The sequence below is a fragment of the Stegastes partitus genome, unplaced genomic scaffold, assembly GCF_000690725.1.
Source record: "Stegastes partitus isolate 25-593 unplaced genomic scaffold, Stegastes_partitus-1.0.2 Scaffold160, whole genome shotgun sequence".
Lineage (NCBI taxonomy): Eukaryota > Metazoa > Chordata > Actinopteri > Pomacentridae > Stegastes > Stegastes partitus.
Genome location: NW_007577891.1, coordinates 390,439 through 406,310, shown reverse-complemented (window position 1 = coordinate 406,310; position 15,872 = coordinate 390,439). Strand labels below are relative to the sequence as shown.

The 15,872-nt window shown below is 40.0% G+C and overlaps 2 protein-coding genes across 2 annotated transcripts; both read left to right on the top strand.

The window, feature by feature from the left end:
- Positions 1-874: 874 nt before the first annotated feature.
- LOC103355614 (alcohol dehydrogenase class-3) lies at positions 875-5,477 on the top strand. The gene is made up of 9 exons (XM_008279471.1): positions 875-937; positions 1,456-1,557; positions 2,351-2,492; positions 2,604-2,691; positions 2,794-3,013; positions 3,581-3,841; positions 3,984-4,119; positions 4,555-4,693; positions 5,270-5,477. The coding sequence occupies exons 1-9, from the start codon at positions 920-922 to the stop codon at positions 5,292-5,294; spliced, it is 1,131 nt and encodes a 376-aa protein (XP_008277693.1). The 5' UTR covers positions 875-919; the 3' UTR covers positions 5,295-5,477.
- A 1,215-nt stretch (positions 5,478-6,692) lies between these two features.
- On the top strand, positions 6,693-13,953 carry LOC103355613 (eukaryotic translation initiation factor 4E-1A-like). The gene is made up of 7 exons (XM_008279470.1): positions 6,693-6,749; positions 8,762-8,865; positions 9,277-9,372; positions 9,755-9,818; positions 11,098-11,211; positions 11,532-11,671; positions 12,586-13,953. The coding sequence occupies exons 1-7, from the start codon at positions 6,732-6,734 to the stop codon at positions 12,698-12,700; spliced, it is 651 nt and encodes a 216-aa protein (XP_008277692.1). The 5' UTR covers positions 6,693-6,731; the 3' UTR covers positions 12,701-13,953.
- The last annotated feature ends 1,919 nt before the right edge of the window (positions 13,954-15,872 follow it).

The window sequence follows — 15,872 nt, the reverse complement described above, 5'->3', positions numbered from 1 at the left end:
GGTCAACATTTCCCACTTTTTTCTTCACAATCTTAAGTCAGCATCATTTATATACATTTAAAACAACCAACATTGAGCCGAAGTGCTCAACTTGGAGACAGCTTGTGTTCAGTGGTTGAAACATAAACTAAATTTAGACTTTTTAACTGGGTAAGTGAACTTTTTTGTAGAATAAACATTAAACAATGATTAAAATATCAACAACCGTGTTATCTACACACAGCTGTCCTCAGATGTATTCAAACCCTCCCATTAAAGAAAAGGCAAAATTCACAATAGTCACTCAAATAACTAAATACTGAAAAAAGTAATAATAAGAATTTGCTAAATTAGAATTGAGTGAAATAAGACATTGCTTTTGAATTGTGGTTGAAAAGAACAATAATAATAATTTAAAAAAAAAACAAGGGGAAACAACAAAACACAGTCCTGGACAAATTAGAGCACTTTGCTGATGAGCAGTGGGTCAAAATCAAAACACCTGTCACCAGGTACAGAAGTCTGATGGAGAGTTACAGAAAACACTTGATTGCAGTGATTGGCTCAAAGGGTTTTTCAACAAAATATTAGTTTGCCCGTCCCATCATACTTGTTTGCTTGTTTTTATTTATTTATTTTTAATATTTCTGTTGAACCACAATTCAAAAGCAATGTCACGATTTTCATTTAAAAAAATTATTTGTTATTACTTTTATCAATTTCAACTTATTTCAGTGACAGCTGTTTTCCCCCCCTTCTATAATGGGAGGCTATGCATAGACATGTATAATAAAGGCCTTCATTATGTCTATCTATGGTTTTATGTCTCTTCTGCGGCTGCGTCTCACTTCCGCTGAGTGTTCTCGCCTCTGATTGGTCCACACGCGAACTTCTTTACGGCCGCTCGCTGGTCCGCCTCCCGGCGCTGAAGGAAGACAACATGGAGACAGCTGGTAAAGTAAGTCCAGTTCCCACGAAATGTGCAGAAAAGTCTTTTACGTGCATTCTTTAGTTATGTTTCGTCGTAGGTGGGCCAGAACATGCACTTGCAGGATGACAACTGAATCAGGGGTCCGTCAGCTAACGTGCACGTATTAATACTGTGCGCTGAATTCTGCTGCTCCACTGCTAATCAGGAATCTTTGATCAGTCAATGTAAGCTGCTGCAATGCTTTCTGAACAAATACAGCAATGGCATGTTTTAAATTCTGTCGTAAGTTTAAAAAAAATGTTCAAACTCCCATTTTGCACCAAATGTATGATTGTATGTTGTTGTATGTATGATTGACAGAATCACGCAGAATGTTAGCGGTTTCTCCAAACCGTTACATAAGCATGAGCTTGGATAGAGTTCAAAGGCTAACTCCACTGTGCAGCAAGCTCGACCTGCCACAAACACTGCAAAGCTGCAGCTGCTCACGTGCTTGTTGCAGCACTGTTTGTTTGACAAAGAGACTGTCTGTGCTTTGCTTTCAGGTGATCAAGTGCAAGGCAGCTGTTGCCTGGGAGCCTGGGAAGCCTCTGTCCATTGAGGAGGTGGAGGTGGCCCCGCCGAAGGCCCATGAAGTCCGCATCAAGGTGAACCCAACCACACTGGCTCATTTCCAAAAAAGAAAAAAAAAAGCCTGACTTGAATGCACCTGCTGAAACACTGAGCAGCTCAGTGAGGAGGATTTATTTTTAGATTGCACCCAGTTGAACTGTTGTTTCCAGAACAAGAAGTTAAAAAATCGCTCTCCAGTTTTTCCCTTTAAGAACCACAAATCATACCGCCATAATCCTTTATTTAGAGCCGTCAAAACATGCATGTAATTAGGTTGGGAGACATTACTGTAAAGTATATCACAAGAAAAATGTTTTAAAATAAATCATTTTTGCATAATCTATTAATTCTATGAAAAGCCAGGAGAAAAAAAAAGGATTTGTTTTGAATTTAACTGCCTTACAATGAATATAACCACTTGACCCTGTTCATCAGGGAACACATGACGATATTCTAATGTTAACACAACAATGATAAATTCACATGTGAAAAAAAGTACTCATAAACATTAGTGAAGATTTCATACATATAAAAAACAGAAAGCAATGAATGAGCTCTATTAATCTTTTGGAGTTTGTTTATGGAACTGGACTTTGCATTTCTATGTTTTTTCATGGCAGTTTGCACCTAATGCATATAAATCAACCACTGAGCAATTTCCTTATTGAGGGTGTTATTGTCTTATCAGGCCCAGTTATTATGTTGCTTCATAAATGGGATGTAACTTGAGTTAAACATTATATTAGGAAAAGTACAGTTAATTTTCCAGCTTTGCACTTAGCAGCATCTGGCAACGTCTGACGGGAAAACAACCCTGTGCTTTGTCAGATCGTTGCTACAGGGGTGTGTCACACCGATGCCTACACTCTGAGTGGCAGTGACCCTGAGGGACTCTTCCCTGTCATTTTGGGACATGAAGGTGCTGGAACAGTGGAGAGCGTTGGTGAGGGTGTCACTAAATTCAAGCCAGGTAAGCTGCAGTAAACCAAAACAGTCACATTTGGTCAGCATGCATATCAATTAGAATTCTTTCCATGTTTGAAATTATTATTCTAATTATCGATTGTTATTTTTCACTGAGGTGATACCGTCGTCCCGCTGTACGTGCCGCAATGTGGTGAATGCAAATTCTGCAAAAATCCTAAGACCAACCTTTGTCAGAAAATCAGGTAAAGTGTCCACATTAATTTATGCAACCTTGAGTTGGGGAACACTTTGTCTCATCACACATTCATGACACCTGATGTTTTCCTTGTGCTTGCACTTTGCAGAGTGACCCAAGGTCAGGGCCTGCTCCCTGACAAGACCTCCCGCTTCACTTGCAAGGGAAAGCAAGTGTTTCACTTCATGGGGACCAGCACCTTCTCAGAGTACACCGTAGTGGCCGACATCTCTCTGGCCAAGGTTAATGAGAAGGCTCCACTGGATAAGGTGTGCCTTCTTGGATGTGGCATCTCTACAGGTTACGGTGCTGCTATTAACACTGCCAAGGTGGGTACACAGGTTGTTGGCCATGTGATAACACTGCCTTACAATAGATATTTGTTAACAATTCTTTTTTTTTTTTTTTAAGTGAGTTAACCACCATTGTAAATGTGTGATTTTGTTATCTAAAGGTCATTGCACAAAACACACTTGTCACACATCGTTGCACTAAAGAGAACAGTAGAAGGAGATCCAAATTGTGTTATTCTTTACAGGATACAGTCTCTAGTAGGTCCACCTTATCAAATCATGTAGAGCTGATGTGAATATGAATTGTTGCTGGGGGGCTCTTTGTCCATGTTGCAGTTGTGTTTTTTAACCCCTGAAACTGTTCACGAAAAAACAGTTAAAACATGTTTTGGTGTCTTTCTAGAAAGCATGACATTAGACCTGATGTTTCTAATTATTGTCATTTTTAAACCACAGTACTTGTATACATTAAAAAGAGAGAAATCACAATATCAAATGCAAAAAACTCTAATTGTTTCCATTTTAGATTTCATACATAGATTTACAAGATTATTTAGCAACACTTTTGTTCCCACATTGTCATTCTCCCTTGTGCTCACTCAGGTCGAGCCCGGTTCCACATGCGCCGTGTTTGGCCTCGGAGCTGTCGGTCTGGCCGTCATCATGGGCTGCAAGGTTGCCGGGGCAACTAGGATTATTGGCGTAGACATCAACCCTGGGAAGTTTGAGAAAGCCAAGGAGTTTGGAGCCACTGAATTTGTGAACCCGAAGGACCACAGCAAGCCCATCCAGGAGGTTCTGGTGGAGATGACAGATGGGGGTGTGGACTATTCGTTTGAGTGCATTGGAAATGTGCAGATCATGGTGAGACTCGCTCTGTGTTCACATTTTATTATGCCAAACATGCAGCACATTGTATAGACACAGAAATGAGCAGCACGACAAGAACAGCATTTAAAATGTGGGAATGCATGAAAGCAGCAACCCGACCTGCTTATTATTTCAGAGAGCTGCACTGGAGGCGTGCCACAAAGGTTGGGGTGAAAGTGTCATCATCGGTGTAGCCGGAGCTGGACAGGAAATCTCCACCAGACCGTTCCAGCTGGTGACAGGCCGAGTGTGGAGAGGCACAGCCTTCGGCGGTGAGTGACTGTCAGAGAATTTATTGTTACAAAAGGATTAATGTGGTCTGACTGTAGTTCCCACTTTCTTTTGCATATTTTAATTTGAGCAAAACTTTTTCCTTTTATTAACCGGACTCAAAGATGACAAATTGCTTTGCAATGACAACGCCATTTATGGTGGTATTTTATTAGCCTTTGTGTGGTCATGCAATAACTCTGGAAGACATTTGCTTCTCTTAAACTTTAAGATTCAGCAAAAAATATTGTAGTTTTATATAATTTCTGTTACTTTTAGTTATTGTACCAAGTAGTGCTAGGTCAGCTTTTTTTTCTGTTTTATTTAAGAAATAAGTGCCTTGCCTGGGGCTTTTTGATGAAACATGCAATTCAGACAGTTTTGTTTGCCTGAGTGAAAATTCCAGTTGTTAAAATGGGTTTGATATTCACCTCCAGGGTGGAAGAGCGTGGAGAGCGTTCCTAAACTGGTAGAAGACTACATGAATAAGAAGCTGAAGGTGGACGAGTTTGTGACCCACACGCTGCCATTTGAGAAGATCAATGAAGGATTTGATCTAATGCATGCTGGAGAGAGGTCTGTAAACTGGTTCATTTATGCAGTCAGTGCATTTTTGAATTACTAAGTTGTCTTCTGCTGCAGGAGCTTGCAGGTTGTTTTAGGGTGGCCCAAACCGTCTTGCATGTACAAATCACGGGAACGGCCCCCTGTAGCACCTCTTTCTGAGCTGTTGTTTGGGGGAGAAAAAGTAATTACTCTGGGGTAGGTGCCTCTGAACAGCAACGAAAAAACTCTGTTCTGATGGCTTGGAGAGTGTGACACCATTTTTATTTTTTTTTGTCCTCATCCAATAAAAGTGTTCTCCTTTAACATCGCCATCAACAGTGTGAAATTCACCATATAGCAAACCCTCCGTTGTTCTATTCTATATCGTATGTGCTCATAAAACTGGATTTCCGTCCAGTAAGTAGGCTGCTGTTTCTCTAAATGCCTGCCCCAAGTTCTTGCAGTGGAAAGACGCCTATTGTCATAAAATATCTCTATGGTTTTAACATTTATGTTTGGTTCTTGTACAGCCTTTTATCTTTCTTTTATATGCAGAGCTTTATTTTGCTAACCAAACATATTTTCTTTCTTTTTTCCTCATTGCAGTATCCGTGCAGTGCTGACTTTCTGAAGTGCCTAAACTGACATCCTTCACATCCGGCCTTTTAAACAATCTCCTTCCATAGATGCAGCACTTGGTCGCCTGCACTTGTTTTGATAACGCATCTTTCAGTGTTAGACATTTTCTATTACCAGCAGGATGTATATTAGAAACTGACTAAACAGCGTCAATAAAAACTGTTGAAAAATCAAATCTCTTCTGTTCTGTGTGTTGCATGTGACTGATTTGATGCTACACTTGCCTGTCAGGCATTTGGCTGCTGCTCGTACTCAGGCCAGCCAACGATGAGTCTCTCCCAGCTGTTTTTAGTGTTTAACAAGGTCGAGACATGAAAACGGCATTAAATCATTACTTGACAGTACCCTTCCATACACAAACATGCATACAACAAACACTCACCATTAAAAATAATTGAAACTTAGGAATGCTGCCCGCTTACTGCAGCATTAAAAAAAAAAAAGACTGGGTCACATTTTGCACAAAAATAAACTTCTTGTTTGTGTTCATGATTTGGAATTTCATTTTAGCATCATGTCTCCTGTAAAAACCTTTGAGATAGTTTGTTAAAACCCAACCCTGGATCTTCTGATGGACACCCAGACTACACTGATATTTCTGTGGACAGGAACACAATGATATCACAATCGGCAACATAAATGATTCAGTAGAACTGTAAGAAAAACATTTTTTTTTAGATCAAAAATCCTCAGCCTGAGAAATTCACTTCTTTGGTATAATTTGGATTATCAAATGCTGTACTTGGGCTGCAAGGTGGCACAGTTGATGGCACTGTTGCCTCACAGCAAGAAGGTCGCCGGTTCTTGTCCTGGTGAGGACACTCAGGATCTTTCTGCGTGGAGTTTGTATGTTCTCCCCGTGCAGCGTGGGTTCTCTCCGGGTTCTTCCTCCCACACAGTCCAAAAACATGTTGAGGTTAATTGGTGATTCTAAATTGTCCATAGTTGTGAATGTGAGTGTGCTTGGTTGTCTGTCTCTAAGTGTAGCCCTGTGATAGACTGGTGACCTGTCCAGGGTGTCCTCTGCCTTCGCCCTACGTCCCCAGCAACCCTAGTGAGGATTAAGCGGTGTGTAGATAATGGATGGAAATGCTATACTTTGTTTAGAAATACTTAACCACAACAGAAAGTTTAGGATGATCAAAAGCATCATGCAACTACTTTACATATATCCCTACAATTTTCTCACACAGTCTATCCACTTCATTGTTATCGCTCCACAGTTTCTTCATGTAGGTTTAGTGTTTATTTTGTGCTTCCATGCCTGTCATCAGTAATTGAGGGAGAGTGACATTGTGTCCCACAGCCTGGATCAATATGTACTTCTTTTTTTTTTTGCCATCCTCTTGCGCATGCGCCTTGTTGAGCACCAGATGACCCAATCAGCTATTTTAACAGACGCCAAAAAACTGAATGTGATTTCCAGAAGATGGCGACCGCTCTGGTGGTGAGTTCCCTGCGAGACACTGGTAGCTAAACCAGGCGTTTAGCGTCCTGGCGACACGTCTGTCCGGTGTTTAGCACGTTAACGACAACAGACGAGTTAGAGGCAGTTTCGAGGCGCTAACAGAGAGCCGCGGGGATTCAGTAAACTTTGCGCTGTTTTTACCTCTTTGACAGGTAACGCAGCCCGCTAGCCAAACACCAACTTAGCATCGTAGATTAAAGTCAGTCGCTTTGATCCCGGTTACTCCTGATGTTACAGCTTGTAAGGCGTTTTTTTTTTTTTTGAGAAACGGTAACTGTAGAAACCGTAAGGAGGCGTGGACCCAGGTCGAGTTAAACTCCGGGATGAATGAGGGGACGGACTCTCCGGTAACGACGCTGTCAACCGTCCGGTGTGTTCCGGCGAACGTCCAAACTTCATGCTGAGCGTTGATTTTAGCCAAATTAGGATGTAGCGCGCAGGGGTGGACAGGTGACAGTAAATGCCTGTTATTACTCAATCTAAAACAGCTGCTATAAACGCTGCCTTTGAGAGGATGTGAGCCGCTGTTTCCTTCAGTTTAAAGTCACTCTGTTATTCCACATGGAGGTCTGGATGGATGGTCGGTAGGGGGGAGGGAGGTGTCCCTGAGGATGGGAGGTCAGTGCCACAACATTAAAACCACTGACATGTGAAGTGAGCAACGTGGATCATCATGTTACAGTGCAACAGTCTGCAGGGAACCCTTGATATGCATGTGGATGTGACACCCACCTAAACGTTGGTCTGATCTGCCTCCTGCACAAGGCGTCTTCAAGGAACACAACAAGGAGACATTGAACTGGCTGCCAAATTTCTCAGATCCAAATCCGATCCTGCACACTGTGCCAGAGCAAGCCAGGTCCGAGGAGGCCCCCCCACCCAGAGGACCCACTGCCAACATCAGACACCACAGGACATGTCTAAAGGTCCCGTATACAGTCGTCCTCAGATGTATTCATACCCTTCCATTAAAGAAAAGGCAAAATTCACAATAGTCACTCAGATAACTAGCAACTGAAAAAAATAATGATAAATAAAAATTTGCTAAATTAGAATTTATTGAAATAAGACATTGCTTTTGAATTGTAGTTGAAAAGAATAATAAAAAAAAAAAACAACAACAAACTGTACTGGACAAATTAGAGCACTTTGCAGATGAGCATGAAACACCTGTCAACAGGTGCAAAAGTCTGACTGAGAGTTACAGAAAACACTTGGTTGCAGTGATTTGCTCAAAGGGTTGTTCAGCAAAATAGTTTATGGGTCTCATCATGCTTGTTTGCTTATTTTTTATTTTTATTTTTTTAATTTTAATATATATTTCTGTTGAACCACTATTCAAAAGCATATTTTTTTAAATGTATTATTACTTTTGTGAGTTTCAACTTCTTTCAGTGAAAGTTGTTTTTTTCCTTCCTTACTGGGAGGGTATGAATACATTTGAGGACGACTGTCGGTCCCCATGATATTAGACAGCTGGTTTTAATGTTGTGGCATCTCAGTGTATGTAAAAGCAATTTATTTTCTTCCAGCTGCCAAAGCCCTGAAGTGCATGTAGAGTCACAGACAAGGCAGAATTTAAATGTCTTTAATATTCACATGGACGTGTATCAAAACTAATGAATTTAAATTTTTAAAGAAGGAGATTAATTTGGTCTGAAATGCCAAAAAATGCACCGTGTCTGTGCAGAAATTCACAAAGTACAAAGAGGAAATCCATAACAGGGAAAATACAAAAATATCCTCTGCAAAACTGCTAACTACTGAATTCCTCATACTCCCTAAATAGAAATGCAACGTTTCAATCTACAGTACAATGCACTCACGTAGTATCACTGCTACGGCATGAAAAATGAAAAACTTCAAAGGACAAATTAATTACAAGCATTGTAAAACAGCTTGTAGCTGTCATCGTAAACGCTGCATGAGAAACATGACAATTTCAGTTTTTTATGTGAAGCATCATTGTACCTTTTTTTTTGTTTTTCTAGGTGTCAACTTCAGTTCCTCCAAATCCTGAAAAGGAAAAATGCGAAACAACCATTCAGAAGGTTGTGAGTCCTGAAGCGTACATCAAACACCCATTACAAAACAGGTATGTTTCTTTTCCTTTCCTGTGTTCTTTTCCCCCTAATAGACTCAAGAAGTTAGAATTGCATTTTGCAGAAAACTTTAAAAATAAATTCATGAATACAGTTGAGATTACAGTTGCACGCCAGCTGGCCAGAGGTAAGCTCAGTTCTTACAGGATTCATAAATCACCGTTGTGACGATAAACTTACAAGATGTCAAAAAGAGAGTTTTAGAAGAGTGATGTTCCCGGAAAGTCGATGCTGTTATAATCAGGGAAGATACTTCAAAGGTACTACATTTTTAGCCAACATTTCTCCTCCTACTATCATGTACAAGATGTGTTTGTGTGTGTGTGTTATTGAGCTACATGACAAAGAAAGGCAGCACACGTAGCTACACTTTATATTAAGTTATTTATTCTTTGATTTTTCAGGTGGGCACTTTGGTTTTTCAAGAATGACAAAAGCAAAACATGGCAAGCCAACCTTCGTCTCATTTCCAAGTTTGACACTGTGGAAGACTTCTGGGCGTAAGTATATTATCGCTCTGTGGTTTACTGCAGTCAGGGCTGTAAAATGACACAACAGCAGAGCTATTCATAATCACATTTGTTGCAAGTGTATTTCAGCTTATTAGGAGTGGAAAGTTCAATTTCATTCTTAGTATAAAACATCACAGATTAGTTGATATTGAAGACAAGTGATAATAAAGTTCTTTTAATTTTCCCCAACAGCCTCCGTTCCCCTCTCTGTTGTTGTCAACTTAATCTGTTCCGATCGATTCTTTGTGAAACGGCAAACAATTGATCAATATTTTTTTTTCTGTTGTCACCAACACAAGGCTGTCTGCAGTTGCTGACACAGGAGTTTACACTTTATACTAAACACTAAAATATTATTTGTTCTTTCCAGATTATATAATCACATTCAGCTATCAAGTAACTTGATGTCTGGCTGTGACTATTCACTCTTTAAGGTAAGAGTGCTTTTATCACCGTCTTTCCCGCGTTTACAGTAAACTCACTTAAATCTGTGTCTTGTGTTGGCTTCCATTTTTAATAGTCATTTTCTTTCAGGGGGACTGAGTACAGATAAAACTTCAGTTTGTGTTGGTGGCTATAGGTTAGATTTACTTGTTCAGAAACCAAAATAGCATACAGTTGCCTTTTGGTCCTTCTTCGTACAAAGGAAGCAAGAGCGTTAAACATAAAGTTACATGGCCTGATGAGAAATTTCACTCAAGATTTGCTGACTTATGATCCTCTTTCATTTGTGATACATCGGATGGAGGGAATTCAAGCACGTTTTATTACAGGTACTCGCAGCAAGCCAGGCTACACTTCACTACACTTCAATTTATCTTCTCTGTTGGCCACAAAGAGCTCACGAAGAAAGAGTTTGTTATGATTATCAATCAAGACGAAAACTGCACCTGATCTGTCAAACGGATAGAAACAAAAGATGCAAAGCAGGCATCTTTTACAGTATGGCGGAGAAATTATTGTTGGGAAATGGGGGTTGCTTCAAAGGTTTTACTCATTTTCAATGAAGCATAGCCCCAGTTTTCTAATGAATGACACAGGCTTTGTGCAGTCACTTGTTGTTGAGCTTTTAAATTCCTATACAGGCCACATCCAGGGTGTTGTGTCTTGTTCTTAGAGAAGTGAGGGGAAGAAGCTCACCTGTTCTGTTCTCACCAAAAACTGAAGTTAACTACTTAACAGCCACCTTTTTTTTCTCTTCACTGAGAAGAACTAAAAGCTTTAAAGCATTTAGTCTGTTCGATTTTTACACTGAAAATGGTGTGCAGCACATAGTGACTCAACTGGTATGTGCTCCTTTTACACAACACTATACATCAATAGAATACAGGACTATTGCTGCTGGTGCTGCTATTGTTACCGTGGTAATGGTGTCTTAAAATGGTTTACACCGTTCGAATTGTGAGGCTTTGTGCTTTCAATTGGTGCCTGAGAACAGGCCAATGCCTTTTAAAACACAGCGGCAGGGTTTTTACTTGGTCTGCATTTGGGCCAGTGGGTGTTCTGAGGTTAAATCCCAACATGGCTTGTTTAAACCTCATTAACGGGTTCAGTGCAGGCACATCACAATGCCTAAATCAAAAGCCCACTCTGCTGCTGTTCTGCACCAGCTTCTTATGACTTAAGCAGCCCAGCCTTCTACTAATAATCAGTACATCTCTCCAATACGTGTAGTTTCATAGATTTATGTCCTTGGCTTGTATTTGACTACAGGATGGGATTGAGCCCATGTGGGAGGACGAAAAGAACCGACGAGGTGGCCGCTGGCTGATAACTCTCTCCAAGCAGCAACGTAAATCAGATCTTGACCGGTTCTGGTTGGAGACGGTATGCTCAGTCTTGTTGAGTATTTGTCATTTTAATTTTAATATTTTTGTACGGGAAGACATTTTGAGGTGTAACCAAAATAAAGTAACAACTGGAATTATTTAGATGCTTTGTTTCAGGGTCCTGGTCTTGTGCATGTTGCTCTTCTGTCCCACTGTCTAGGACTCTTGAATACAACAAACCCATCCAGTTGTAACAACAACTTTTCCTACAACCACAAGTCAATGACTCCTTGGAAGAGGGCCCATCACATACTAATTGCACATGATGAGGGACTGTCGCAGTAACGGGGCATTTGAATATGTCTGATTTTCCTGCAGCTCTTGTGTCTTGTGGGTGAAGCATTTGATGACTACAGCGACGATGTTTGTGGATCGGTCATCAACGTCCGAGCCAAAGGAGATAAAATAGCTATTTGGACCACAGACTATGAAAACAAAGACGCCATCACACACATAGGGTGAGCTGAAGATGCCCCAAGTGCTGATGACAAATTTGGAAAATCAGCAAGACATTAAGTCCTGTGTTTATATATGTCTTCATACATTTAGCCAGTTCTTTTTTTAACCTGAAGGGTGTACTACGAAGCAAGTTTGACATAGCCAGGCTTTCTTTGTGTAAGTCGGCTCGACAAAAACGAAAGCCCCAGCCAGAGATTATGTGTATCATGAAGGTGGTTATCAACTTTCTGTGTCAACTCGGGCTTTCTGATATTGTAATTACAGACTTCATTCAGTGATATTAGTAACATACAACTCAACATGTTAGCAGATAAAACACATTCCCTCAGCTGAGAATCTGTATCGCTCATAGTCAGGAAACGATCTGGTTGAAGGGAGACGCTCTTTCCACCCGATTTAAAGCCGAAACTCTGAACATAACCTGCTCCCGACCAGGTTAGCTCCACAGCATCAGTTACCATGGAGATCTAGCAGGTTAAAAAAGAGCCACCTTCATGACACTGAAGACTCTTGACTTGAAGCTCAACATACCTCACTATCTTACTCATCTAGCTTCGTAGTACAGCCCTCTGGTATTTTAACTTAATTTTTACTCCACGGTACAGTTGTAGATGCCCATTTAGCCTAACAGCTGCACAGGTAGTCTCACTATCAGGTTTCAGTCTTTCAGATCTTTGAAAAAAAAAAAAAAAATCCCTCTGCGCCAGAAATCTAAGATGCAGCATCATCTGTATCATGATGTAGACTTAGAATAGAAGATTGCTACAGTAGTGGAGGTGACAGCTAAAGTGTGGTAAAGACCAGTGTCTGGATGATCTTCATTTGTCATTCATGGCCACCACATACAAATGTTTAATGTTTTTTTCTGTGTGCATTTTCTAACATTCAATACATGTGTTTTTTTTTTTTTTAGGCGTGTGTATAAAGAGAGGTTAGGCGTCCCGCCAAAAGTGATCATTGGTTACCAGTCGCATGCAGACACAGCCACAAAGAGCGGCTCCACAACCAAGAACAAATTTGTTGCCTGAGGATTCATCAACCAAGATTTATTTTTTTTTGTCTGTCAGCATAGATTTTCTGTTATGTGTCCACGAATGTAACTGACGAGTTTATCCACCAAAACAAACATTTGAAATGGAGATAAAGTACCTTCCTTCATATTTGCCTGTTGGTTGACACTTGACCAAAGCTTTTGTTTATGGTGACAGTATGCGCAGTCAGAAATGTAGCACTTGTTTGGAAACTTTATTTTTGTGGTTGTGGGCTGCCAGTTTTAATTTTCAAATGCAGCTGGGGAAATTTAATTTATCTAGCCCTTAGTGTATACCAATACGTTTTTGTTAAAGTACTTAATATTAAAGGCAACAATTCAAGTACAAAGGTTTTAGTTTGATATGAAGTGTAGCTATTCGTACTGTACGTGTCACTCCATGTGCAGGATCAGTGTACAGGTTTACTGAAGGTCAGCTTTTTAACTATACATTTGAATTGTACTCGCATCTTTTGAAAACTCACACAGCGACGGTACCTTTAGTTCAGCTTGTCTTCATAGAAATGTCCGGATGGTGCATTGACGTCTTTGTGTAGCTGTCGTACTATTTTGGGAAGATGGACATCTTTAAAAGTCACTTTATCTGAGTTTAAAATGCCCAGTTTCTTTTCAGGCTGCTTGGGCAATATGAAAACTGTTAGACACTTGTGATGCTTGACAGTGATTGTCTAAAGACTCTGAAGGTCGAAGCTAACCCACTATAACCGTGAACATGAATATTCACAGTGAAATGGACCAATCCTATGTCATACCTTAGTTTTTGTTTTTTTCTTACTTGAGCGAAAGCATTCTATAACTGCCAGTCATTACATACCTGAGGTGTTGAGTGTCATTGAGAATTTTGAGTTGCACATAAAGATCTCACAGGAACAGATCTACCACAGTATGTCTTAGATGAATTTTCCAAATATACATCATAGTATTTTTTTTTTTTTTTCCTTTGTGCAAAAGCCATATTTTTGTGTTACATCTGAAAGTTTACTCTTTTCTTTTGGTATGAGTTTACATGATCTACTGCTTAAAGTTTACATAGTATGACTATTTCCATTCCAGACATTGTTTTTTTTTTATGTTGTTGTTGTATGTGATAAAAGCAGAAAGAATATTGTTTGGGGGGGGACTGAACTGTGCCTTTAATGTAAAACCCTGCCCCGTATTTCTGAGTTTCTGAAATGTACAAAGAAGCAATGTAAATAAAGTTGTACAGTGAAGTACGTTCTCTCAAAAAAAGAGGTGCCGTGAACTGATCATTAAGAAGTTCAATGCTATTTGAAGGTTTTTTTTCTTCTTCTTTACACTCTCGCATATTGTATCTGATTACATGAAAAGTCGAAATGACACATTGATCAAAAATAATCGCTCATGATTCATATCAAAACTTTAAAGGCAGAACCGCTTCAGGATACATAAGCCATTTAATAATGCATTCGCTCGAAGCAGAAATATTGCGCTTCGGATGATGGAAACATCACTGCTATACCATTCATCATGGAAAAGGCTGGTTTTTTTTTAAAAAGTTGAATTTATTGACTACAAATTCTGGCTTCCCATCGCTCTTTTAGCATCTCAGTGTTTGAATAATGCAACGTAAAAACAAGCGTTCACATCCTGTTCCTCAGCAAGGAAAGGAAAGCTGCTGTAAATAATGACTATCATAAAGTCACCCCTTGTATCTCTCTCCACTGGGCTTGTGTTCAGCTTTTTATTGGCTTTGTTACTATATTAAGGTAGATTAAGAGATTTCTGTAGTAACTGCAGCTACAGTAATTTATGGCCCTCACCTTTATTAGGCTACACAAATTACAGTTTGGCTTAAAGGGGCTTTAAGTAATCTATGACATCCTGTTTGAAAGCAACGGCAAGCACAGCCCATCCCGTCCATTTAAAATAAGCTTCCTTGTAATTGTCACAATCTATCAAGCCACATTTTCACACAAGAGACAACCGGGAGGAAATTAGAAGTGCGATTTGCAGAAATGTCTCTTGAGGTTGTGAGGAAAGGGGTTTATCTCACAATGAAGAACACAACAAGCGGCCTTTGTTGTAGTTGTTGGGGCATTTTCTGTTGTGTCGCTGTTAGACGTTTAAACTGCTGTTGGAACAGCAGATGACAACTGGACATGGTAACTGTTTCTGAATCTTCAGTCGGTGAAAACAGATAATAAAACGAGACTGTGCGGCCCAGTTCAGTCGGAGAAGCTCCCTGACACAGTGACTCAGGCACTTATATCTCATGTTGTGCATATGAAAACAGAAATGGTGGCGGCCCAATATCTCTGACAAGCTCTCACGCTCAAAGTCTTCCTCAATTCAAGAGGAATTGTCGTATCAGGTAGTTTTGAAAGAATATTGTGTACCCACTTGCCAGGTGATATGGAATTTTTCTGCTTGTCATCTCATGATTGTGTCAAGAAGTGTGTTGGTGCTCTTCAGCTGAAATGATATCCAAACACGGCTTCCCATATTGGCTGCGTTCAGATGGCACTATGGTCAGCCAGAGGTACCTATATATATATATATATATGTATATATATGTCAGTAATGTCCCCGTCTTTATGTGTACTGCGACTGGTATGTCAGACCATCTTTAGAATTGCATGTATATTTGATGAGCTGTAAATCCTGCCCGGTGGATTTATTTTTGCTCGTGTTTTCATACCACTCCGCTAAGCTGTGAGTTCAAATGAATTAACTCACGGCAGAAATAGCAAATCCTTCAGGCATCAGATGTGTTCAGATGTCCTCTTGGTGCCGGTCTGTGAGATAATTTTTCCATTTATTATATGGAATTGGGTGACTTACACGTTGCAATTATGTGTTCAGGGATCTGAATATCCCTCAGCACGGGTACGGTTGTGATAAAATATCTGAATGTTATTATCTGCTTGATAATGTGAACGTCTCGTGGTGATAATGCGATGACTCCATGATTGCGTTGTATGTAAAAGCTTCTTTTTTTTTCTCAGTCATTGAATCAAAACAGACGTCTTATTACATTCTGACAAACAATTGGATAATATCACGTCTCATATGTTCCCAGCAAGCCTTCCTTTTCTTGACTTCTTCCTACCAAGCTTTGAAGAAGACTGCCTAATCATTATCGTCTATTTGCAGCAGTATGAAGTATGAGTTAAAACATACTTTCCTTC

Coding starts and splice junctions, on each gene's coding strand:
- LOC103355613 (XM_008279470.1), top strand. Junction 8,866..9,276: donor AAACACCCATTACAAAACAG/GTATGTTTCTTT, acceptor TTGATTTTTCAG/GTGGGCACTTTGGTTTTTCA. Junction 11,672..12,585: donor GACGCCATCACACACATAGG/GTGAGCTGAAGA, acceptor TTTTTTTTTTAG/GCGTGTGTATAAAGAGAGGT.
- LOC103355614 (XM_008279471.1), top strand. Junction 1,558..2,350: donor CCCATGAAGTCCGCATCAAG/GTGAACCCAACC, acceptor GTGCTTTGTCAG/ATCGTTGCTACAGGGGTGTG. Junction 4,120..4,554: donor GAGAGGCACAGCCTTCGGCG/GTGAGTGACTGT, acceptor ATTCACCTCCAG/GGTGGAAGAGCGTGGAGAGC.